The 23,201-nt window shown below is 40.8% G+C and overlaps 2 protein-coding genes across 11 annotated transcripts; one reads left to right on the top strand and one right to left on the bottom strand.

Moving 5' to 3' along the window:
* Positions 1-25: 25 nt before the first annotated feature.
* Positions 26-7,712, bottom strand: LOC103380909 (rho-related GTP-binding protein RhoB). Of its 2 annotated transcripts, none has more exons than XR_003050123.1 (2): positions 6,564-7,712; positions 26-2,684 (listed from the first exon to the last, which is right to left on the bottom strand). XR_003050123.1 is itself a non-coding variant. In XM_008313044.3 (2 exons), exons 1-2 carry the CDS (start codon positions 7,528-7,530, stop codon positions 3,061-3,063), a joined length of 975 nt encoding a protein of 324 aa, XP_008311266.2. In that variant the 5' UTR covers positions 7,531-7,712; the 3' UTR covers positions 26-3,060. The 2 variants fall into 2 exon arrangements, 1 of the variants encoding a protein (XP_008311266.2); XM_008313044.3 differs by having other exon boundaries at positions 26-3,499; positions 6,995-7,712.
* Positions 4,958-22,750, top strand: pum2 (pumilio RNA-binding family member 2). Of its 9 annotated transcripts, none has more exons than XM_017033610.2 (23): positions 4,958-5,165; positions 11,149-11,512; positions 11,728-11,796; positions 12,703-12,808; positions 12,926-13,113; positions 13,198-13,370; positions 13,483-13,777; positions 13,857-13,950; positions 14,070-14,177; positions 14,294-14,436; positions 15,045-15,165; positions 15,395-15,535; positions 15,779-16,081; positions 16,299-16,526; positions 16,606-16,873; positions 16,962-17,091; positions 17,198-17,332; positions 17,439-17,576; positions 17,930-18,055; positions 18,280-18,351; positions 19,185-19,306; positions 19,597-19,789; positions 20,078-22,750. In XM_017033610.2, exons 2-23 carry the CDS (start codon positions 11,162-11,164, stop codon positions 20,207-20,209), a joined length of 3,636 nt encoding a protein of 1,211 aa, XP_016889099.1. In that variant the 5' UTR covers positions 4,958-5,165; positions 11,149-11,161; the 3' UTR covers positions 20,210-22,750. The 9 variants fall into 9 exon arrangements, with proteins under 9 accessions (XP_016889099.1, XP_016889098.1, XP_024912694.1 ...); XM_017033609.2 differs by lacking the exon at positions 4,958-5,165 and adding an exon at positions 8,842-9,048; XM_025056926.1 differs by lacking the exon at positions 4,958-5,165 and having other exon boundaries at positions 11,162-11,512; positions 15,782-16,081.
* Positions 22,751-23,201: the final 451 nt, after the last annotated feature.

Raw genomic sequence — 23,201 nt, 5'->3', positions numbered from 1 at the left:
TTCAAATATACAGTAAATATCAGTGTTAGTTGATATATCAAATTTATTGTTTAAAAAATTCCAAAACAGAACACAATAACAAACGATGCCAAAATGGATGCCAAAATCCAGAGTTTCTCAAGTATGAAGAGAGAATTTTCTTTTTTTTTTCTCAAGTTAGGGATGTTATTCTCTGGAATTTGGCGAGTGGATTTTTTAAATTCTTGCTGTAAAAGAAATCAGTAAGTAAATAGGAAACAGATTTGGACTGCAGACAGACCAGTTAAGGAGGTTCAAAACCAAACACTGTTGCTCTAGAAAATTCCAATATAATCCTTTGCAACATTCTTCAGGCTGCGGCTTTTGCTGCGGCCACAGAGCCATCACAGATGTTTCAGTAAATAGTCATTTAGATTGTCTGGGATGCAAATAAAAACGGCCTCGTGATGGGATCCTTAAAAAAAATTAAAATATTTGTTGAAGCAGTTGTCTCGTTGAGTGAACTCGGTGTTTTGTAACTTGAAGTTAACTAAACTTATACAGTGTTTGAACCACAGACACGTTCGAGGCTCAACTGAACCAAGGTTTAACATGAATTCTATTGCCTTTTTCATAAACGTACTCGTTCGACACATTAATCCCTTCAAAGATTATGAAACCTAGAAAGCATTCCATTAATATTGTCATTTTTTTTATTTTACAGAGAGATTTCTTTTTATATATAAAAGACCAATTAACTGTCTGGTGTGTGTGTGGGCAGGGTCTAATAGAGCAAATTCGAAGCACATGAAGGGAGGCCAGTGTGGGAAAATTAACCAATCCAGCCAATGCAGTCCTGCTCTCTAAATCAGCAAAAATCCCAGCAACAGAGAGACAGGGAGGAATTTGACTTTTACACAATCGTAAATGAGCTCCGATTTGGTAACAGCGACTCTCCCAAACCCAACAAATGTATCTTTAATGTCTTTAAACTGCACATTTAAAGTAAAGTCCCCCCCCAGGCCACCCCCACCAAAAAAGTCCCATTGTATAACCAGCAGGCTTTGCCCCCTGGAATTTCACTATAGCAACAGTGTCTGTAATGGATGTTCATCACTGTCATTCAGGACAAGCACAAGTGTAAGAGAACAGTTACACAACACCGCTGTGAACACACACATCCAACATGAGCTGAATTTATTGCACAAGAATGGAATATTAGGCTGTCATACAATGATTTATGCGCTTCTACCTTCAAAGCTCCGACAATACACACACTGAAGTACATTCACAGTCATTTATTTACCTTTAGGACTTCACCTCTAAATCCTCACTCAGTTTTTCTGACAAACTTTTTACAGCCCCTGGGAAAAAAAAAAATACTCCAAAGTTTTTCTTTGTTATCACTAGAAGAGTGTGGTTTTAACAACATAACGTAACACATTTCCTTTGAAATACATTTAATATTCAGTAGCCCGATGCCATTAAATTTTGCAAGTAGCTAAAATTCAGCCAATTTTTCCTTTTTTTCTAAAACCACTCTTTTACTCAGTATTTCTCAAATGGTGGCTCCAGAGCTGTTACCAAACACTCATTGTGCGTTTTAATCTAACAACATTACAACAGTACTAACTGTTGTCATTGGAGCTTCACCCCTTATTGGCAGAAACAGGAATGACACCTACAATACTGCGGCAGTATGACAAGCATAATTGCTCGTTTTGAAACGCAAAGCCGTAAGCATTAGATGTATATGTAGATGTCCCGGTTTTTACTGTTAGGTTACAAACCAAAAGGTTGTATTATTAGGTTTGGGTTCTGGGTCGAGACCATTTAAGAATCACTGAGTTAATAAAACCAGCAAAACATTCTGGGTTTAAATGAACAACGTCAGAGAGCCACAGCCATCAGATATGTCAGCTTGTAAATATCCCGAGGCCATACAATCATTATAAAATCATTATTTCAGTATCAGATTTTTGTACCTTTACATAAAGCTGTTTATAAAATTACACTTTTCATCTGTAGTTCTTTCAATGTGCAGACTCCAGATTCAAATGTAGCCTGTTACACCACAGCTCTCAGGGTGACAATCCTTCCAATTAGAATTTGATAAATATATAAATTAAATGAAACTAAAAAAAAATGATTCATTGTTGTTGTTTTTTATAGCAACTCCTGTGATTTCAGCTGCTCTTTTATGAATAAACTCTGAAACAGTAAATCTTTGGTTTGCGGACTGGGACTGCAGCTATCAGTTGACTAACTTATGAACTATTTCATAGTTCTGAATAAGCTTTTTGTTTTTATTAACAAAAAAAGCTTAACTAGAACTACAGTCTGGTTTGTTTATCTCTATAAAATAGTAAACTTTGATTTGTGGGCCAAAACAATTTAAGGCAGCCATGATTTGAGGGTTTGGATGAGCCAAACATTTTATCCAACCACTTTCTGGAATTTGTAGGTTTCATGATAATTTGTCCAATTGACAAAATAATTGGCAATAAAGAAATAACTGTGAGTTAAAGTAACGTTTTTGTTTTTATAAAAACATCCTGTTCCTTCTGTGAATCAAATGGAGTATCAGAATAATAACTGTTTGCTGCTGCAGCCCAAGTCCAAGTCAGACTTAGAACCAACAGTATTAAGATGTGGTGCATATAAAATAATAATAAGTTTTCTTCCACGTGGTGTAAATCAGTGTGAAAAACTGAACATCTCAATACCTCCATTTTACAATACAAAATGAGGAACTGGAACTGTTTTGCTTCCTTGGCCGCGGCACAGTGTCCTTTAGACAAAGTTGCTAACACTGTAAAAATCAGTCTTTTGTCAAATCGTCGGTCACATTGTATAAAGTCAGAGTGGATCATGTGATCCACCAAGAACACACACTTTCACAGTGCATTTCACACACAGCCAGCCGATACAACAACAACAAAATCTCTGTTCTCAGTCAACAGTTCTGGGTCAGTCCTTGCTCAGGGTGTATCCAAACCCATGCGGCAGTGACCTCGCCACTGCCAGGCATGTCCAGACACGGGTCCCGTGGTGCAACGTCTGCCTCTCCCGGGTGGTTCTCCTCCACGCACCGTGGACACATCACATCAAAACACAACACTTGAGACAACCCCCTGGCGGCGTGGGTCGCTTCTGCAGGGCCGCACGTGTCGCGCTTTCGAACACTTCCCAGATCCCCTCCTTGGTTTTGGCCGAACACTCCAAATAGTCATAAGCGCCAATGCGCGTGGCCATGGCGCGGCCGTCCTCTGCCTTCACCGGCTCCAGCTTCAGCCGGGACAGTTCGTTCTTTACGCCCTCGTCGTTGCGCAGATCCTTCTTGTTGGCCACTAGTATGATGGGCACGTTGGGACAAAAGTGTTTGACCTCGGGCACCCACTTTTCCGGAATGTTTTCCAGGGAATCCGGGCTGTCCACGGAGAAGCACATGAGGATCACATCTGTGTCCGGGTAGGAGAGAGGGCGAAGGCGGTCGTAGTCCTCCTGTCCGGCCGTGTCCCATAGGGCTAACTGGACCTGTTTGTTTTCCACCTCTATGTCCGCAACGTAGGTCTCAAACACTGTCGGGACATAGACTTCTGGAAACTCGTCCTTGCTGAAAACGATCAGGAGACACGTCTTACCGCATGCTCCGTCCCCGACCACCACAAGTTTTTTGCGTATGTCTGCCATCCTCGTCCCTTCGTTACGTAGCTCTGTCTCAACGTCGCATCCAAATCTCAGAGAACTCTCGCCTTTGTCGTGTATATATATATATATATAGAAGTGTGGGTGTGTGTCTTCTAATAAACACTGGGCTGGTTCATCCCGTCAGACGACGTGGTTTCTCACACACTTTTGTCCTCTACAGTGAAACCCTGCTCTTTATAAAGCACTGGTGGTTCTACTAAATATAGCAACCCAATAGGAAATCGAGAGATGAGATCACTGTCTGTAAAGGGAGAAGGTGATTGGACTCGGCCGGGTTTTCCACATTCAGAGGAGGGTCATGGACCACGAGGATCCAGCCGACCCGGGTTCAGCCCAAATCTGACTACATGAGGGATTATATTTGGTAACATCTCTGTAATGAACTAATAGGTTTGACCAATTATCAGAAAAAAATGATTTACATCGTAAATCACTGCATTTAACTCTTAATGTTCAAATGTATAAGCCTTACTTTCTGTATGGCTGTGATTTATTTGCTTATGTTTGATTCTGATATGTTTTCTCTTATGTATGATTTTATACATACAAATACGTTTTAATCTATCTTGATGATGACATGCCGATTTAAAAAGTTTCCTCTACTGGATAAAGCCTTTTTATCCACACATTTACAAGTTATTATTGTTCAATTAAAGTAAACAGAATAAAAATAATAATTTAAAAATACTTCCTAGACTCTTTTAGAAGTTCATCTAAAATAAGATATAAAAACGTACTTCTTAAAAATAAATAGTATTTATGCCAATATCCTGCACATTATCAGTTTACAGCTTACTTTAATTAATCTAAAAAAAACTGAGGGTGGCTTTGAAAGCCGAGGGTTAAGGACATGCTTGAACGTATGTGGATGTTATCGTGCAACCATTCGACACAACTGCTATTAAATTTGTGCTTCAGATGTGATCTTGCCTTGACTTGCCTTTAATGTGTTGTGGAGTTAAGTTCTTAGTTTATGTGGATGTTACAGCTTTTGAGATTTTGAGTCTCAATCAGTTTTAGAAGCAGTGTTTTTTTAAAGTACATTTGCCACCAGAACATAACAGAAAATACGATGCGCGAAAAAAGAAACTATATTGTAAAAAAATATATATTCAATGACTAACACAAAAGCGTTATGGTTTATTTAATTGTTACAACAAATTATGTTGTATATTTCACATATTAACATGAGTTTTTTACCTAACGATAATTTAATCAGTTCAATATAGATTTATCTCTTTTTTTGTGACGTACGAAACCGTCGCGCTCAGTAATTTCTGCTTCAAATAAACCAAAGTACACTACGTTAACAGTGTTCTACGCAGGTCCACGTAGTTCACGTTATTTACAGGGAGGGGGCAGTGGCGTCGGCAAACTGAGCAGTGCCTATCATCCAGCCTCTGCTAAATCACCGCTCTCCCCAAGGAAACAAAACAATATAGAATTGGCTTGAAGGCGTGCAACAAGCATTAGACCCTCTTTCGACACGACGACGCGTAAGTATCTCAGTGTTAATTTGTTCACGTCGAAAGGCAACGCTTTGAATAACCTGTGATTTCTGAAAGCTGAACTGCGGTGCTGTATGTGCGAGAGTATTTCCCTCTTTTGTTTAGCGGTTAAGGCCCCTGTGTTTGGAACTTGAAGGGGGGCCATGTTGTTTTAGCCAGTCAATGTTTGCTTCATGTTTTAGCTCATATCAACACCAAGTTGGAGACGAGCGCATGCTAACATGCCACGCGTTTACATTGTTTTATGGGCATTATTTGGTCTCCAAGCATATAACAAAGCCCCGCTTTAGGTTCGATACTTGAGAGTTATAAGTGCAGTAAAAATGCAATAGTTTGTGCTAATCTTGATGCTTTAATAAACAGTGGGCCCTCTGCGGTTAGCATTAGCTACCAGGCTAATGATGGTGCTAACGCTTACTTAAGCCAAGGAGCAGTTACTAACATGAGAAGTTCGATTTTTTTATTATCTGAAGACAATGGAAATATCGTCAGGAATACGTTTTATTACAAAAAAGAAAATCTCGATACCAATGATATACATTAGTTGTGTAGATTACAAATAAATGCCGCAAAATTAGCTCCCAAATTAGCAAGGGAGTTAGCGGTTGGGGAAGCTTAGCCGGTTAGCTGAAAAAAATGCATGTCGGTCTATTACAACGACCAATAAAGTTGGCTGTAATATTATGTTACACTGTGCAATTTGATGAAACGTAAATCACTGAGGGTGCCTAAATGTCGGTAACCGAATCAATTCCATTAGTCAAAAGCCATTAGCTTCCGCAGCTAACGTCAACGCTAACCCCTCGCTTTTTGCGGCTGATGTCGTTGACAGCCACTTGTTTTTGTTGTTGCTTTGTTCCTTTGTAAATGTTCAAACTACCACGATGAAGCCAGAATGTATTGTTTAAAACTAAGTGCTGCGCATGAGTATGATTGGCTCGTTCATACCGCAGCATAATGTGTAATTTGGGCAAGTAACACGACAATCGGTCATGTCCCAACGAAGTTTAGGTCAATATCCACTTCAAACTTTATCAGTGGCTAACGAGAGGTTCCTTAGCAGGTAAAAATACATATAAATTAAAGGATAATATTTAGCCTAATAATTCTGTAAGGGCATGGTACACAAAGCACCCTATCAGGGTGGCAAAAACTCATGCTGTTGCCAAAGTCAAACATGTGCAAATAGTTTAAATACGAAACATTGAAATTAGGTATTAGTAGTCACAAAGCAACCCCTATTTCCCAAAAAGGCTTCCACAAATTATCGTTTGGCAACTGGTCACAATTGTTTTTATAATCAATAAAACACATTTATTTGATTTGGTTCCAGAATTGAGAAACAAGATGGACGCCTTTGTTGTGAAAAACTGAACATCTCAATACCTCCATTTTACAATACAAAATGAGGAACTGGAACTGTTTTGCTTCCTTGGCCGCGGCACAGTGTCCTTTAGACAAAGTTGCTAACACTGTAAAAATCAGTCTTTTGTCAAATCGTCGGTCACATTGTATAAAGTCAGAGTGGATCATGTGATCCACCAAGAACACACACTTTCACAGTGCATTTCACACACAGCCAGCCGATACAACAACAACAAAATCTCTGTTCTCAGTCAACAGTTCTGGGTCAGTCCTTGCTCAGGGTGTATCCAAACCCATGCGGCAGTGACCTCGCCACTGCCAGGCATGTCCAGACACGGGTCCCGTGGTGCAACGTCTGCCTCTCCCGGGTGGTTCTCCTCCACGCACCGTGGACACATCACATCAAAACACAACACTTGAGACAACCCCCTGGCGGCGTGGGTCGCTTCTGCAGGGCCGCACGTGTCGCGCTTTCGAACACTTCCCAGATCCCCTCCTTGGTTTTGGCCGAACACTCCAAATAGTCATAAGCGCCAATGCGCGTGGCCATGGCGCGGCCGTCCTCTGCCTTCACCGGCTCCAGCTTCAGCCGGGACAGTTCGTTCTTTACGCCCTCGTCGTTGCGCAGATCCTTCTTGTTGGCCACTAGTATGATGGGCACGTTGGGACAAAAGTGTTTGACCTCGGGCACCCACTTTTCCGGAATGTTTTCCAGGGAATCCGGGCTGTCCACGGAGAAGCACATGAGGATCACATCTGTGTCCGGGTAGGAGAGAGGGCGAAGGCGGTCGTAGTCCTCCTGTCCGGCCGTGTCCCATAGGGCCAACTGGACCTGTTTGTTTTCCACCTCTATGTCCGCAACGTAGGTCTCAAACACTGTCGGGACATAGACTTCTGGAAACTCGTCCTTGCTGAAAACGATCAGGAGACACGTCTTACCGCATGCTCCGTCCCCGACCACCACAAGTTTTTTGCGTATGTCTGCCATCCTCGTCCCTTCGTTACGTAGCTCTGTCTCAACGTCGCATCCAAATCTCAGAGAACTCTCGCCTTTGTCGTGTATATATATATATATATATAGAAGTGTGGGTGTGTGTGTCTTCTAATAAACACTGGGCTGGTTCATCCCGTCAGACGACGTGGTTTCTCACACACTTTTGTCCTCTACAGTGAAACCCTGCTCTTTATAAAGCACTGGTGGTTCTACTAAATATAGCAACCCAATAGGAAATCGAGAGATGAGATCACTGTCTGTAAAGGGAGAAGGTGATTGGACTCGGCCGGGTTTTCCACATTCAGAGGAGGGTCATGGACCACGAGGATCCAGCCGACCCGGGTTCAGCCCAAATCTGACTACATGAGGGATTATATTTGGTAACATCTCTGTAATGAACTAATAGGTTTGACCAATTATCAGAAAAAAATGATTTACATCGTAAATCACTGCATTTAACTCTTAATGTTCAAATGTATAAGCCTTACTTTCTGTATGGCTGTGATTTATTTGCTTATGTTTGATTCTGATATGTTTTCTCTTATGTATGATTTTATACATACAAATACGTTTTAATCTATCTTGATGATGACATGCCGATTTAAAAAGTTTCCTCTACTGGATAAAGCCTTTTTATCCACACATTTACAAGTTATTATTGTTCAATTAAAGTAAACAGAATAAAAATAATAATTTAAAAATACTTCCTAGACTCTTTTAGAAGTTCATCTAAAATAAGATATAAAAACGTACTTCTTAAAAATAAATAGTATTTATGCCAATATCCTGCACATTATCAGTTTACAGCTTACTTTAATTAATCTAAAAAAAACTGAGGGTGGCTTTGAAAGCCGAGGGTTAAGGACATGCTTGAACGTATGTGGATGTTATCGTGCAACCATTCGACACAACTGCTATTAAATTTGTGCTTCAGATGTGATCTTGCCTTGACTTGCCTTTAATGTGTTGTGGAGTTAAGTTCTTAGTTTATGTGGATGTTACAGCTTTTGAGATTTTGAGTCTCAATCAGTTTTAGAAGCAGTGTTTTTTTAAAGTACATTTGCCACCAGAACATAACAGAAAATACGATGCGCGAAAAAAGAAACTATATTGTAAAAAAATATATATTCAATGACTAACACAAAAGCGTTATGGTTTATTTAATTGTTACAACAAATTATGTTGTATATTTCACATATTAACATGAGTTTTTTACCTAACGATAATTTAATCAGTTCAATATAGATTTATCTCTTTTTTTGTGACGTACGAAACCGTCGCGCTCAGTAATTTCTGCTTCAAATAAACCAAAGTACACTACGTTAACAGTGTTCTACGCAGGTCCACGTAGTTCACGTTATTTACAGGGAGGGGGCAGTGGCGTCGGCAAACTGAGCAGTGCCTATCATCCAGCCTCTGCTAAATCACCGCTCTCCCCAAGGAAACAAAACAATATAGAATTGGCTTGAAGGCGTGCAACAAGCATTAGACCCTCTTTCGACACGACGACGCGTAAGTATCTCAGTGTTAATTTGTTCACGTCGAAAGGCAACGCTTTGAATAACCTGTGATTTCTGAAAGCTGAACTGCGGTGCTGTATGTGCGAGAGTATTTCCCTCTTTTGTTTAGCGGTTAAGGCCCCTGTGTTTGGAACTTGAAGGGGGGCCATGTTGTTTTAGCCAGTCAATGTTTGCTTCATGTTTTAGCTCATATCAACACCAAGTTGGAGACGAGCGCATGCTAACATGCCACGCGTTTACATTGTTTTATGGGCATTATTTGGTCTCCAAGCATATAACAAAGCCCCGCTTTAGGTTCGATACTTGAGAGTTATAAGTGCAGTAAAAATGCAATAGTTTGTGCTAATCTTGATGCTTTAATAAACAGTGGGCCCTCTGCGGTTAGCATTAGCTACCAGGCTAATGATGGTGCTAACGCTTACTTAAGCCAAGGAGCAGTTACTAACATGAGAAGTTCGATTTTTTTATTATCTGAAGACAATGGAAATATCGTCAGGAATACGTTTTATTACAAAAAAGAAAATCTCGATACCAATGATATACATTAGTTGTGTAGATTACAAATAAATGCCGCAAAATTAGCTCCCAAATTAGCAAGGGAGTTAGCGGTTGGGGAAGCTTAGCCGGTTAGCTGAAAAAAATGCATGTCGGTCTATTACAACGACCAATAAAGTTGGCTGTAATATTATGTTACACTGTGCAATTTGATGAAACGTAAATCACTGAGGGTGCCTAAATGTCGGTAACCGAATCAATTCCATTAGTCAAAAGCCATTAGCTTCCGCAGCTAACGTCAACGCTAACCCCTCGCTTTTTGCGGCTGATGTCGTTGACAGCCACTTGTTTTTGTTGTTGCTTTGTTCCTTTGTAAATGTTCAAACTACCACGATGAAGCCAGAATGTATTGTTTAAAACTAAGTGCTGCGCATGAGTATGATTGGCTCGTTCATACCGCAGCATAATGTGTAATTTGGGCAAGTAACACGACAATCGGTCATGTCCCAACGAAGTTTAGGTCAATATCCACTTCAAACTTTATCAGTGGCTAACGAGAGGTTCCTTAGCAGGTAAAAATACATATAAATTAAAGGATAATATTTAGCCTAATAATTCTGTAAGGGCATGGTACACAAAGCACCCTATCAGGGTGGCAAAAACTCATGCTGTTGCCAAAGTCAAACATGTGCAAATAGTTTAAATACGAAACATTGAAATTAGGTATTAGTAGTCACAAAGCAACCCCTATTTCCCAAAAAGGCTTCCACAAATTATCGTTTGGCAACTGGTCACAATTGTTTTTATAATCAATAAAACACATTTATTTGATTTGGTTCCAGAATTGAGAAACAAGATGGACGCCTTTGTACTAGCTTGTTGGATAAACCCCAGCAACCAAGAATCTTTGCTATTAATTTTTTCATGGTGTGGATGTTTATAATCCGCGTTTACTTCTAAGTCCCGAACAGTAAAATAAAACGGGTTTTGTTGGCTGAAGTGAGAATAATCATAGTGAATGTGCAAGTATTTTGTTTTCTTCATCAGCTGAGTTTTATTCTTATTAAAAGCTTGGATTGTGAACCTGAGACGAGCAAATGGTGAAATATTCCATAAGTGGATGAGATTGGCTGTTTGACCATGAAGAGAGTGGTTGTATACAGAACTGAATATAGAAGATGTTGAAGATGTTCCCAACAGAACTGGCCCAGAGACAAGAATATAGAAGATGTTGAAGATGTTCCCTGTCACTTTAAGACTCTAAACACATTTTTCTGATAATTTGACAGCAGTTTTCTATGTTCAACTGAAAAAGGAATGCTGAAGGTTTTAAATTGCCGGATAGAGAACTGATGCAACCTTGAAGGGAGCATTTCAATCATAACTCTGCTAAAGTGGGAAATTGCACATTAAAATAAGCACAACCGTAGTGCACTGTGAGGTGTTTTAATTAACAAATGACATTTTTGCATTACAATTGTACAGTTTACTTAATCAACAGGTATAATTTTGTTACCCCATGGCTCTATTTATACTAGTTGATCTATAAGTCTGTATATTTATTAAACAGAAGGGAAATTGTATTCAATTTTTTTAGGCTTTTCCGTGGAATGAGCATTCCATGCAGCATCCTAGGTATGAATGACGTGGCCTGGCAGGAGACGAGAGGTGGGATGCTGCATGCAAATGGTGCTCCTGAGACTGGTGGTGTGAGAGTACATGGTGGCGGTCCCCTAGCTTCGGTCGCGGTAGCTGGACCAGCTCCAGGTGTTCAACATTTACCAGGGATGGACAGGGTTCCCAACCCCAACCCTGGTACTCCACAGCCTCTGCTGAGTGGAAGATCGCAAGACGATGCCACGGTTGGATATTTCTTTCAGCGGCAACCTGGGGAACAGCTTGGTGGTTGTGCTCCAAGTAAGCATCGGTGGCCAACTGGAGATGCTAATCATGTTGACCAGGTGAGAAAGATCTATCTTTAAGACTTAATACTTTATAAGCCACAAATTCAATGGTCACCAAGTGCACTGTGCTGCAAATGTATCTTTCCTATGCCCCAAGATATACTTGTAGTGTGTTCAAGGTTATATTATTTTAATAGTATAATTGGTTTGGTAAATCCAATTCAAATCCAAAAAGTGCTTTTGTTTAAAACTTTTTTTTTGTATGTTGCAAGGGTCGAACAGTGGATGAAATGAACTATGACTTTCAAGCTCTTGCTTTGGAGTCCAGGGGGATTGGAGAGGTAAGATGTATTGATGTTCTCACCTTATCTGTTGTTTTTAGTTTAAAACATTATTTGCACATTATGGCAAAAACTAGAACAAGTACCGCACTGGTTTATTTCTTAATGTTGGACCCAGTTAATCAATGGAAATGCATGTGGTGAGACCTATGATTTTCCTGCTTAAGCAGAGAATGAAGTTAAATCTGACTGTTTTTAAGTTGAGTAAAAAAAGTGACTTTGTTTAAGCTTTTATGTCAATTATTGTTGGCCCATTGCTAGTTTACACAGTTTTATTTTACTACATGTATTGTTTAATATCATTTAAATGTCTACGTTGTGTTGTAAATTCAGATATTCAAAAACATTTTAAATGCAGATTCAATAAATATAAAAAGTTGTCTCCTGGAAGGGTGAAAATAAATCAAAATCTACAAGGACAAAAAGTGCTTTTGTTTAAAACTTTTTTTTTTTTGTATGTTGCAAGGGTCGAACAGTGGATGAAATGAACTATGACTTTCAAGCTCTTGCTTTGGAGTCCAGGGGGATTGGAGAGGTAAGATGTATTGATGTTCTCACCTTATCTGTTGTTTTTAGTTTAAAACATTATTTGCACATTATGGCAAAAACTAGAACAAGTACCGCACTGGTTTATTTCTTAATTTTGGACCCAGTTAATCAATGGAAATGCATGTGGTGATTTTCCTGCTTAAGCAGAGAATGAATAAATATGGTTTGTGGATTATTTTTGATTGAAAACAGCAAGAGTGTAGAAACCATTTTCCATATTTCTTTTGGTGGTAGAGCACATAGGATCGTGTGAATATGTACAATAAAGAAGGCTGTGGGAAATTACAGTAAGCTAATGGTTAGACTTAAAGTTGCCAAAATAAATCAACATTTTGTCATACCTGTATATTTCTCTAGCTGTTGCCTGCAAAAAAGCTTTGGGAATCAGATGAACTTGCCAAAGATGGAAGGAAAGGTATGCTGCTTGGAGAAGAGTGGAGGGACAACGCCTGGGGAACATCTCGTAAGGAAACTCTATACTTTGAGATAAATCATTTTTCCAATATATAAAACTGTCCTGAGCCTGCATCAGTTAATAATCACAGCAACCACTCAGTTTTAATTCCAATCTTTCATTCAGATCATTCAGTGTCTCAGCCAATCATGGTGCAGCGGCGACCAGGCCAGAGTTTTCATGGGAATGGGGATGCCAATTCAGTGCTTTCACCTCGGTCTGAAGGTGGAGGCCTGGGTGTGAGCATGGTGGAGTACGTCCTGAGCTCCTCTCCTGGTGACAAGATGGATGGTCGCTACAGGAACGGGGGCTTTGTAAGTCGACAAGCTTAGTGGACAAGGTTTACCTAAACCTCAAAGAGCATTCCTATCTTTAATACCGTCTTTATATGAAAACAGGGCGGGGGAGACGCTGAGCAAGATGGGAGAGAGAAAGGGGAGGTTCAAGATAAGATCTCACCTTTTGAAGAGGATAAGGGCCCAGAGATGAATGTTGTTGATGACTGTGATCCAGCGAAGGCCAATGGAAGATGTCTACTCAATGGCATGGACAGAGACTCAAAGGACTTCAAGTAGGTTTATAAAATTATCACATAATTTCCCCCTCATTTACATTGGTAAATTGAATGTGTTAAGGTAAATCATAATTACAATTACTAATTTTAAACCTCACTCAACTTCCAGTCCAACCCCTGGAAGCCGTCAAGCTTCACCCACAGAAGCAGTAGAGAGGATGGGGCCGAGTCACACAGGCTTGGAGATGATGGGACAGCACCACCCTCACCCACTCCAACAGCAAAACCCCGTCCAAAACAAGTCCCCAGCCGAAGATTTCCAGAACCAGGAGGCCCAGAACATGGGAGGCATGGAGCAGCAAGCAGGTGTGGAGTCCCTCCAGTTTGACTACGCTGGGAACCAGATCCAGGTCGACTCCTCAGGGACTCCAATGGGGTTGTTTGACTACAACTCTCAGCAGCAGGTTTGATGAAATGCCAGGTTAACTTGTTTAAGATTCCAAGGGAGTCTGTGATCCTTTTTAATGTTTGCTCTTGTTCCAGTTGTTCCAGAGATCCAATCAACTGACTGTTCAACAGCTCACTGCTGCTCAACAGCAGCAGTACGCTTTAGCTGCAGCTCAGCAGCAGCATCTAGGTAAGTTAGAGACACTGTTACTGTGTGTCATCATTGTTTACTGCATACAGTATGTCAGATCTCTGCGTGTCTGGATTTGAAAGCAAATGTATAATTATGGATTTCTTCACATTTCCCAGCTGGCCTTGCTCCTGCCTTCATGCCAAACCCATACATCATTAATGCTGGGCCCCCTGGGACCGATCCCTACACTGCTGCTGGGCTGGCAGCCGCTGCCACACTTGCAGGTATTCAAAGCTTCAGATCAAATCCTTTAAATATAAACTGTTCAACTTTATTTGTTTCAATGGATGATACAATATTATGGGGCTGTTTTAAATATATACATATATGTATTTTATAGGTCCGACAGTTGTTCCACCTCAGTACTATGGTGTCCCTTGGGGTGTGTATCCTGCTAACCTTTTCCAGCAACAGGCTGCATCTACTGCCAATCATTCAAATCAGCAAGCATCCAATCAGGGACCAGGTCCAGGCCAACAACAGGTACATATTGTTGAGATTGCTTTGGTTTAAGTGTTATTGCAATGAGCGGTTCTTTAGCCATTCTAATTAGATTGAACAAAACCTACCACAAGAGCAGAGCAAACATGTGCATTTGAAATGGTCAATTTTGAACTTTTCCAGTGGTTCTCAAACTTAAGATTTTTCAAAATTTCCATGGAAGTTATGTAGCATATAAATGTTAGAATTACAAATAAATTATTTCTCTATTGTTTTAAATAAATTTGATTTGCTGCAAAGCTCCCTCCCTCCCTCCCCAATTCTTGTGAACCTCTGACCTAAACCTCAGATGTGACAAACCTGTCATGTCATTTGTGACTTTTGACACAAAATCTTTTACTTTTTTTTTTGTAACTATCAATTGTTTTTTGGGGGGGGGCATTTTAGAGACAGCAGCTAGCTTAGACATGTACGGAGTGAGGGCTGTTTCCTGGGGAGTTGAACATTTGATTAAATAAAAAAAAAATTGAAATTCCCTTTTTTTTAGAGCCAAGTTTTCTTAGACTTTAATTACATATTATGTTTAATCTTTTAATGGCGTAGCTAAGAAGCCTATGCATTTGACGGCATTATAACCTCTTCCCCCTCAGGTGATGCGCACAGGAAGCAACCAGCGACCTCTTACACCAGGGCAAAGCCAACAGAGTCAGCAGGAGTCTTTGGCTGCTGCTGCCGCTGCTAATCCTGCTTTGGCGTACGCAGGAATGTCAGGTTCGTAGACAGCCTTGCTGTGGTCTTTCTCATTGACATCTGAACACGCTCCCTATGTTGATGGCTTTGTCCTGTGCAAAGTGTAATGGAAAATGTTTAGCCATCAAATTGGACAAACATTTCACATTGTCGATGTTTCCTCTTGGTATGATCACATTTGTGTTTCTATTATTTAATCTTTCTATTTGTTATACTCATACTTGTATGTTTTGTGCTCTCATACTCTCAGGGTACCAGGTTTTGGCTCCTGCTGCGTACTATGACCAGAATGGGACTTTGGTGATGGGCCCGGGTGCCCGTACAGGGTTGAGTGGTCCAGTTCGTTTAGTCCAGACCCCTCTCCTCATCAACCCTGCTGCAGCACAGGCTGGTATGTGCTGGCCTACATATTGACTTCCTTTTACTTTTTTGTTTCACAATGTTTTTTTTAACATCACAACAGGTATACTGACTAAGGTTAACAGTGTTACCTGTTAACCTCCTGGTCAAGGAACCTAAAAGAATTCAGATTTTAGTTTTAATACAGGTTTTACGAAGTCTCAGCCCCAGCCACTTTTTCTTTTCCTGTCCTTTGTGCTCTGGAACATTTTGACTATCTCTCCTCGTCCACCAGCAGCTGCAGTGTCTGCATCTGGCTCTGGCAACAACATGTCTGGTCCTCCAGCCAATGGGCTGTATCGCTCCATGCCTCAACCACAGCCACAGCAACAGCAGCAGGCTCCCCCACCCAGCAGCGGCCTGCCGTCCAGCTCATTCTACGGCTCTGGATCAGTGCCCAACACTTCTCAGAGCAGTTCCCTTTTCTCACACACCTCTGCTGCACCGCCGCCACCAAGCTCCTCCCTGGGCTTCAGCAATACCGGCGGCTCCCTCGGTGTTGGTCTGGGTTCTGCTCTTGGTGCTTTTGGTTCCTCCGGTCAGTGACTCATCCCTCACCTACAATTATTTACCTTTAGAGTTTTTTGTGTTAGGTTCTCAGTCATCCAGATCACCTTATCCAAAGAATAGTTACATCGAGGGCAACTGGACGGAGAAGGCTTTTTTTTAAAGACGTTTCACCTCATCTGAGTGGCTTTAGGCTTTTTCCTTTAGAGTCTGTCCATACTTTAATGCTGATCTTTTATCCCCTACAGTGTCCAGCTCTAATAGTAGCAGCGTATCTCGCCGGGACTCCCTGTTGGCCAACTCTGACCCGTACAAACGAGGTGGCAGTGCCCTAACTCCCATTGGTCAGCCTTTTTACAACAGCCTGGGTTACTCCTCTTCACCCAGTCCCATTGGCCTTACCCCAGGCCACTCCCCGCTGACTCCTCCCCCTTCTTTGCCCTCCTCTCATGGATCCACCTCAAGCCTTCACCTAGGTTAGAGAAATGATGTGGATTTAACAGGTCAATAAATGCACTGTATAGTTTTATACTCAACTTGACTCTTTACCTTTAGGTGGCCTGACAAATGGCAGTGGGCGCTACATTTCGGCAGCACCTGGAGCTGAAGCCAAGTACCGGAGCGCCGGTGGTACCTCCAGTCTGTTTAATTCCAGCAGCCAGCTGTTTCCGCCATCTCGACCTCGCTACAGTCGTTCCGATGTCATGCCGTCCGGTCGCAGTCGCCTTTTAGAAGACTTCAGAAACAACCGCTTCCCTAACCTCCAGCTGCGTGACCTTCCAGGACACATGGTGGAGTTTTCTCAAGACCAACACGGATCGAGGTGACTGACAAACAGCCCCGATGGTGTTAGTCGTTATTTTTTGTTTTTGGATTCCACTATTAACTCATTATTGTTGTTTAATTCTTAGATTCATCCAACAAAAGCTGGAGAGAGCCACCCCCGCTGAGAGGCAGATGGTTTTTGGAGAGATCTTACAGGCAGCTTACCAACTCATGACCGACGTATTTGGAAACTACGTCATTCAGAAGTTTTTTGAGGTCGGCACTAATAAATTGTATCTTACCGAACTACACAGCATTTATCTGAGTGCGATTCTGTGTTCTACCACATGTGTAAATGTTTCCTTTGTTTTGATAATTGCAGTTTGGAAGTGCGGACCAGAAACTGGCTTTGGCCACTCGTATCCGTGGACACGTTCTTCCCCTGGCTCTACAGATGTACGGTTGTAGGGTGATTCAGAAAGCCCTGGAGTCCATTTCCTCAGACCAGCAGGTAATTGTAAGTGAGACTTTTACTTCTCTGTACAAAAAATCCCAATTAATGTATATAACCAGCGGCTAACCTTATGTCTTTGCCCCCATTCTCTTCTGGTTTCACTTTTTAGAGTGACATTGTTCGTGAGCTGGATGGACACGTGTTGAAGTGCGTGAAGGACCAGAATGGGAACCACGTGGTCCAGAAGTGCATCGAGTGTGTCCAGCCTCAGGCCTTGCAGTTCATTATTGATGCTTTCCAGGGACAGGTGTGCTTCTTATTTAAACGACACACATGTTTGACCACTTTAACCTCAAGGTTTTTGTTAAAATTGGACAAGTTTTCAATCAGTGTATTATTTGCTGCACATTTAAATATGACAGAGTAAAATTGTTGACAAAGTCCAGGTAAAGACTGATTAAAGAAAATATTAGTTTATTACTGATTAGTTGATTGTAAAAAAAAAATCTTTTAATGTGAAGAAAATAAAACTGGCTGTAAAGGTTTCCATGCTGTCAGAAGGTTCTAAAAATGTTATTGACACAACTCTAGCAGGAAACCCTTCACCTTCAGTCCATGTCAGATTATTTTTAATTGTTTATCCTCTCCCGTCTTGTCCAGGTGTTTGTGCTCTCCACACACCCATACGGTTGCAGAGTGATCCAGAGGATTCTAGAGCACTGCACCCAGGAGCAGACCCTCCCCATCTTGGAGGAGCTGCATCAACACTCTGAACAGCTGGGCCAGGTGAGCACATGTGTCTCCATCCTGTCAGCTGTGTTCTGCATGTTGTGTTTGGACATCAAAAATATTTTTACTCTGCTTTCATCTTTTTGTTTTGTTTTTTTTTCCATATGTAGATGCTGTGTAAAGTGTAGGAGTGAATGTATCTGTGCTGTAGCTGTTTCATTTACATCTGACATGTGATTATTTAAACATCCACCCTGCCCCCCTTCACTTATTCCATCTAGAAATATCAAGGCGTTTCATTGGAGATGACACCCAAAACATATTATACAGTGTCCCGCGATGCACTGTTCAAGGTCAGAGCAATTTGCCTCTCTCGCGGATGTCCCTGTGCTCTCTTCCTGTTCTCCCCCTTTCTTTTTTTAATCTCTTCTTCTAACTGTTTGATTTAAAAAAAATAATAGTAATTCCTCCAAACTGTCAACTGCCTTCTAACCTCTGCTCTTTCTGTCTTTCCTCTCTGTTGCCTCATACCACAGAGACTTCACAATGCTTATGCTTATTTTTATTTGCCAGCATAATTCCCTGGTCAATCTGGGTTTTTTGGTTGTTTTTTCTTTTTGCAGTTAAATCCTCCTGGATTTAACTTAAATTGAAACAATTGGACTATACAAGTGGTGCACACATTGAATTAATTACATGTCCAAAAAATATAAAGTAACGCTAGTTGGTCTCAATAAAACGGATTGACAGGAAATGAATTTGAAGGCAAATGCTTCTCAGCTGAACCTGGAGATCATGTTACCTATCCAACAAATCGCTGCTTCGACTTGCCTAACCTAAAACCACACCCCTAACTGTCTATCACCCATTTCTGAAGGGGCAAAGATGCTGCCGGTTGTGTTCTGAGCTGTTTGGTCAATAATGCATCAAACCGGCAGCATCTGTTTTGTCTGACCTTCCGCAGTGATGACGTAAGGGTTTTGTACAAGACTACAAATGGGGGTGTCACTCAGTCGTCCACCTATCATTGTAGAGCTGCATGATCATTTAATGTTTTTTGGAATCTCACACCAATCAAGACCAACAGCGAATCCTAGTGCATGAGAATGAATCAAAGCATCAGAGAATCTCACACACACACACACGACTGTTTCCACTGAGCTCACCCCTTCACTGCCTCCTGCAGGATCAGTACGGTAACTACGTCATTCAGCATGTTCTGGAGCATGGCAGACCTGAAGACAAGACCAAGATAGTAGCAGAGGTCCGTGGAAAAGTTCTCATCCTGAGCCAACACAAGTTTGCAAGGTGAGGGGTTATGGTTTTGTTTTGTGCACTGTACTTGTTTGTGGGTTGTTGTTTTTTTTAAACTTTGTTTCTAACCTAATTAATAAGAAATCAAGAAACATTAAGAACAACCCAAAATGATCTTTTCTACAAGTAGAGATATTGCTGTTTTCCTTTATTTTTAAACAATACCTCACGGAATAGAACGAATGCCTTACGGTGTTTTGATTTCATGAACCAGTGTGAGGCAGGTGCAATAAAAATATTGACTTGTTTACAATAACAACCTCTCCCTTTCTTTAAAATCTCAGCAATGTCGTGGAGAAGTGTGTCATCCACTCTTCCCGCTCTGAGAGAGCTCTTCTGATCGATGAAGTGTGCTGCCAGAAGGATGGGCCTCACAGCGCCCTGTACACCATGATGAAGGACCAGTATGCCAACTATGTTGTCCAAAGAATGATTGACATGGCAGAACCAGCTCAGCGCAAAATAATTATGCACAAGGTGAGTCTGTGGAAAAACCTGTTTAAAAGTAACCTTTGTTTTTATCTGCTTCATGATTTTGCTTTTTGTGCTACTGTGGTAAAACAATAATAGAACTCTTGTTGACTGAGCAGTGACACACCAAAATACATTAAATATAACATGAAAGTACAAGATGATTGATGTCTTCAAGGAGTTTTTTATCTGTTGTGTATTTGTGGTAAATAAATATTGCCATAGTGCATTCAAGATTGTTGTGAGAGTTTTGTTTTTATAATATTGATTTTAATCTTTTGTCGTCCTATTTAGATCCGGCCTCATATTGCCACTCTGCGCAAGTACACATACGGAAAACACATCCTGGCCAAGCTAGAGAAATATTACATGAAGAGTGGATCCGAACTGGGTCCCATTGGTGGCCCCACAAATGGCCTCATGTAGCCTGGTCCCCCGACGAAGACGAGTAGGATTCCAAACCTGCCCTTGTTCTGTGAGAGATGAGCTTCTTAGCCATACGGCCTTTGATGACCTCTGACCTTTTTTTTCTGTGGTGGGGGTTGGTGGTTACCAAAAATTAATAACACACGAGTCTTCACATGAGTACGCTGTGACAATTTAACCCTGCCACTCTGACACCCCTGGTGCAGGTCCTCAGCGAGGGATAGACAAAGTCAACAGGCTGTGATATAACAAATTTTTCTTTCTTTTTTTTTTTCTGGGTAAAGCACAAGCCCATGTTAATGATGTAATTGATGTATTTGAACAATTGTCATAATATGTACATTTAATTTTTTTTTACTTGTAAATTCTCTGTAGAAAAAGAAATTTATTACACATTTGCTGAAAATTTACAATTCTTATTCTTAACACCAGCAAGTGACTTTATAAGGGTACACGAAGAAGAAAAGGTCAGTTTTGGTTTTGTAACCTGCCCTTTGTCAACTGTTCAAATTAAATCCGGAATATTTGTATATGACCCCATGCACAGTACGTGTGCTTCCAATGCCAAAGCAGCTGTTGGATTAGAGTAGTTTTCACTAGCACGCCATCGTAGGGACAGACAGGAACTTTTCCATCCACTTTGTGCCACAGACGTCGAGGTCGTCAGGACCAGTTTGCGAGCTTGGCTTCAGGGATCGGTGTTCTAGTCCAGGGTAGTGCGTTTGTTTTCCAAGGAACAGTTGTTTTAATTCTTGCCTTCTTTTCCAGCTAAGAGGTGGTGTATGTTCACCCCCTCCCACTCCCCCCACACACTCTCAGCCGAGCAGCTCGTAATCTGCTTGTAGTTTTGGTACTAAACATCACAGCCTATCAGATTTCGTGACACCGCGTCCACCGAGCCCCCTTTTTTTTTAATTGTTGCATTCCTAATCGCTCAAGATTGAGGTTTGATACAAGATGACAAAACCAACCATTGGAACGTAGAAACACGGAAGCAGAGCACCAGGGTTGGTTGTACAGTGGATGTGCGAATCTGCTAGAAGCCTGACATGAATTGACAGCAGTTGGGGAGCTGCTTGTGTCTTTTGTTTTCCTGGGGGGTGGGCCTTTGGTATGCATTGGCATGCTGTGACAAACGTTTTAATCCTGGCAATGAATTTCTTTCTAATCTTGTTTTGTGTAACATCTAATCCGTCTGGTAGTTTTTTGAGATGAACACTGCCCTGGAGAACAGTAACTTTACGTACTGAATAATCATCTCTCGCTTAGTTGTCGTAGTAGTTGTAGTTGTCGTAGTAGCTGCAGTAGTTTAACGATGTATAGCATCTTTATGTATGAGTAACTTTGTTGCTTTTGGGGTTGGGGGACCTTGCACCTTTGATGGAAACCCCCCCTCACCGCCTGAAGGTTGGAGTAGTCAGGTGAGGGCGAGAAGTGGTGAAGTCAAGCTTGTCTCAGATCTGTACATCTGAGGTGAAGTGAACCAGGGATGTCAGATTATTATTTTAAACCGGTCTGATGTTGTTGTTTTGTTTCTTTTTTAAATAATTTACATTTGGTTGGGTATGCAAGTCCATTGGTGGAGGCTGGTGGGGGAGGGGCATCAAACGCTAAACACTTCACCTGTAATGCTCGTAGTGATGGCTTCTTTGCTTCATATATGAATAATTGTAGAATACATGTAGTATATGTGCAGTTATTAAGTGTAAAATTATTAGTTTAACCGAGGAAAAAAAAGTCTAGATGTGGTGTTTTGTTTTTTTTTGTTTCTTTGACAGGCCTTGCTCTAAATTTGTAGTGATGCTTTTATTTCGTCTGTACAGTTGTACATTTGTAAACGTTTATGCTGTAAATGGGATGTCTTTTACACTTTTTTGGGGGGAAAAAAGGCAAATGTGCATTTTGATGTTTGTGTATATTCATCACTCCTTCCCCCCTGAATATAATGTATACAGTTTTATTTGATTCAATGTCATTTTTAAAGTAAGGAACCTCTATGGCTTCATAATCTGGCATGTTGTTTTTTGTTTTTAAATCTGTTAGGGGAAAGGCCAGCCTCTATTTGTACTGGAGCTGTAACATCCTCTGTTGATAGTCTTTCTGATTTGTGACAGTTTAAAAAAAAAAAAAAAAAAAAGAAACATTACTGTACTTAATCCAAGGCTGCATTTTAGTCCTCTGCTATCATGGAAAACTTCACAGGAGACGACAATAATTATTTTTGTACAGAACAGTGCTGTATTTTGAAACAGCTACTACCTTGTAAAAGCAAAAGCAGTGTAAATTATTGTCAATTATATAAATATGAACATATGAGTTTTTGTCACACTGTCAAAGTCATGTACATTTTCAGGTGGCCTTATGTACATTTCCAGATGTTAGATGAAGAAACAAGCTCATTTTTGGCAGCAGAATTGTGACTATGTATGATTAAACTGTTCTTCTAACATTCGACTTGTACTGTTGTAGTTTGTCTTGGCCAGGGGTCTCCAGCCTTTTTCCTCTGAGAGCTCCTTTGACAAAATAAAAATGACAGAGAGCTACTTATGTTGTGTAACATTTATTTCCATAGGTCATTTGGGAACAAACGGAACATTCACGCAGTGCAGTAGTGAACTTAGCTGCTTTAGATACACCATTTCTGAACAGTAACATTTTTAAAGGTTATTTTTTAAATGCAGTTTTCTATTTTCTATGTTGTGTAACATTTATTTTCATAGGTCATTTGGGAACAAACGGAACATTCACGCAGTGCAGTAGTGAACTTAGCTGCTTTAGATACACCATTTCTGAACAGTAACATTGCAGAGATATATTTTTTAAATGCAGTTTTCTATTTTCTGCAGAAAAGCGCCGTCTGCTGGTACAACCAACTCCTCTACAAGTGTTTGACAATCGTCATGGCAGAGATAAACGTAGCATTCATAATGTGCAGTAGAGAACTTAGCTTTAGTTTTATTTACACGGATACTAAACAGTAGCAAAATTATTA

This window comes from Cynoglossus semilaevis, chromosome 7 (assembly GCF_000523025.1).
Source record: "Cynoglossus semilaevis isolate Cse_v1.0 chromosome 7, Cse_v1.0, whole genome shotgun sequence".
NCBI lineage: Eukaryota > Metazoa > Chordata > Actinopteri > Pleuronectiformes > Cynoglossidae > Cynoglossus > Cynoglossus semilaevis.
The sequence above is the reverse complement of the archived record's forward strand: the minus strand, read 5'-3'. Positions and strand labels throughout refer to the sequence as shown.

Excerpts from the sequence above, each read along its gene's own strand:
- LOC103380909 (XM_008313044.3), bottom strand. The coding sequence starts at position 7,530 with ATGGCAGACATACGCAAAAAACTTGTGGTGGTCGGGGACGGAGCATGC. Across the intron at positions 3,500-6,994 it reads AGCGCGACACGTGCGGCCCT|ACAGGTCCAGTTAGCCCTAT; the intron begins GCAGAAGCGACC and ends GGTGGAAAACAA.
- pum2 (XM_017033610.2), top strand. The coding sequence starts at position 11,162 with ATGAGCATTCCATGCAGCATCCTAGGTATGAATGACGTGGCCTGGCAG. Across the intron at positions 13,951-14,069 it reads AGCTCAGCAGCAGCATCTAG|CTGGCCTTGCTCCTGCCTTC; the intron begins GTAAGTTAGAGA and ends CACATTTCCCAG. Across the intron at positions 17,333-17,438 it reads CCTCAGACCAGCAGGTAATT|AGTGACATTGTTCGTGAGCT; the intron begins GTAAGTGAGACT and ends TTCACTTTTTAG.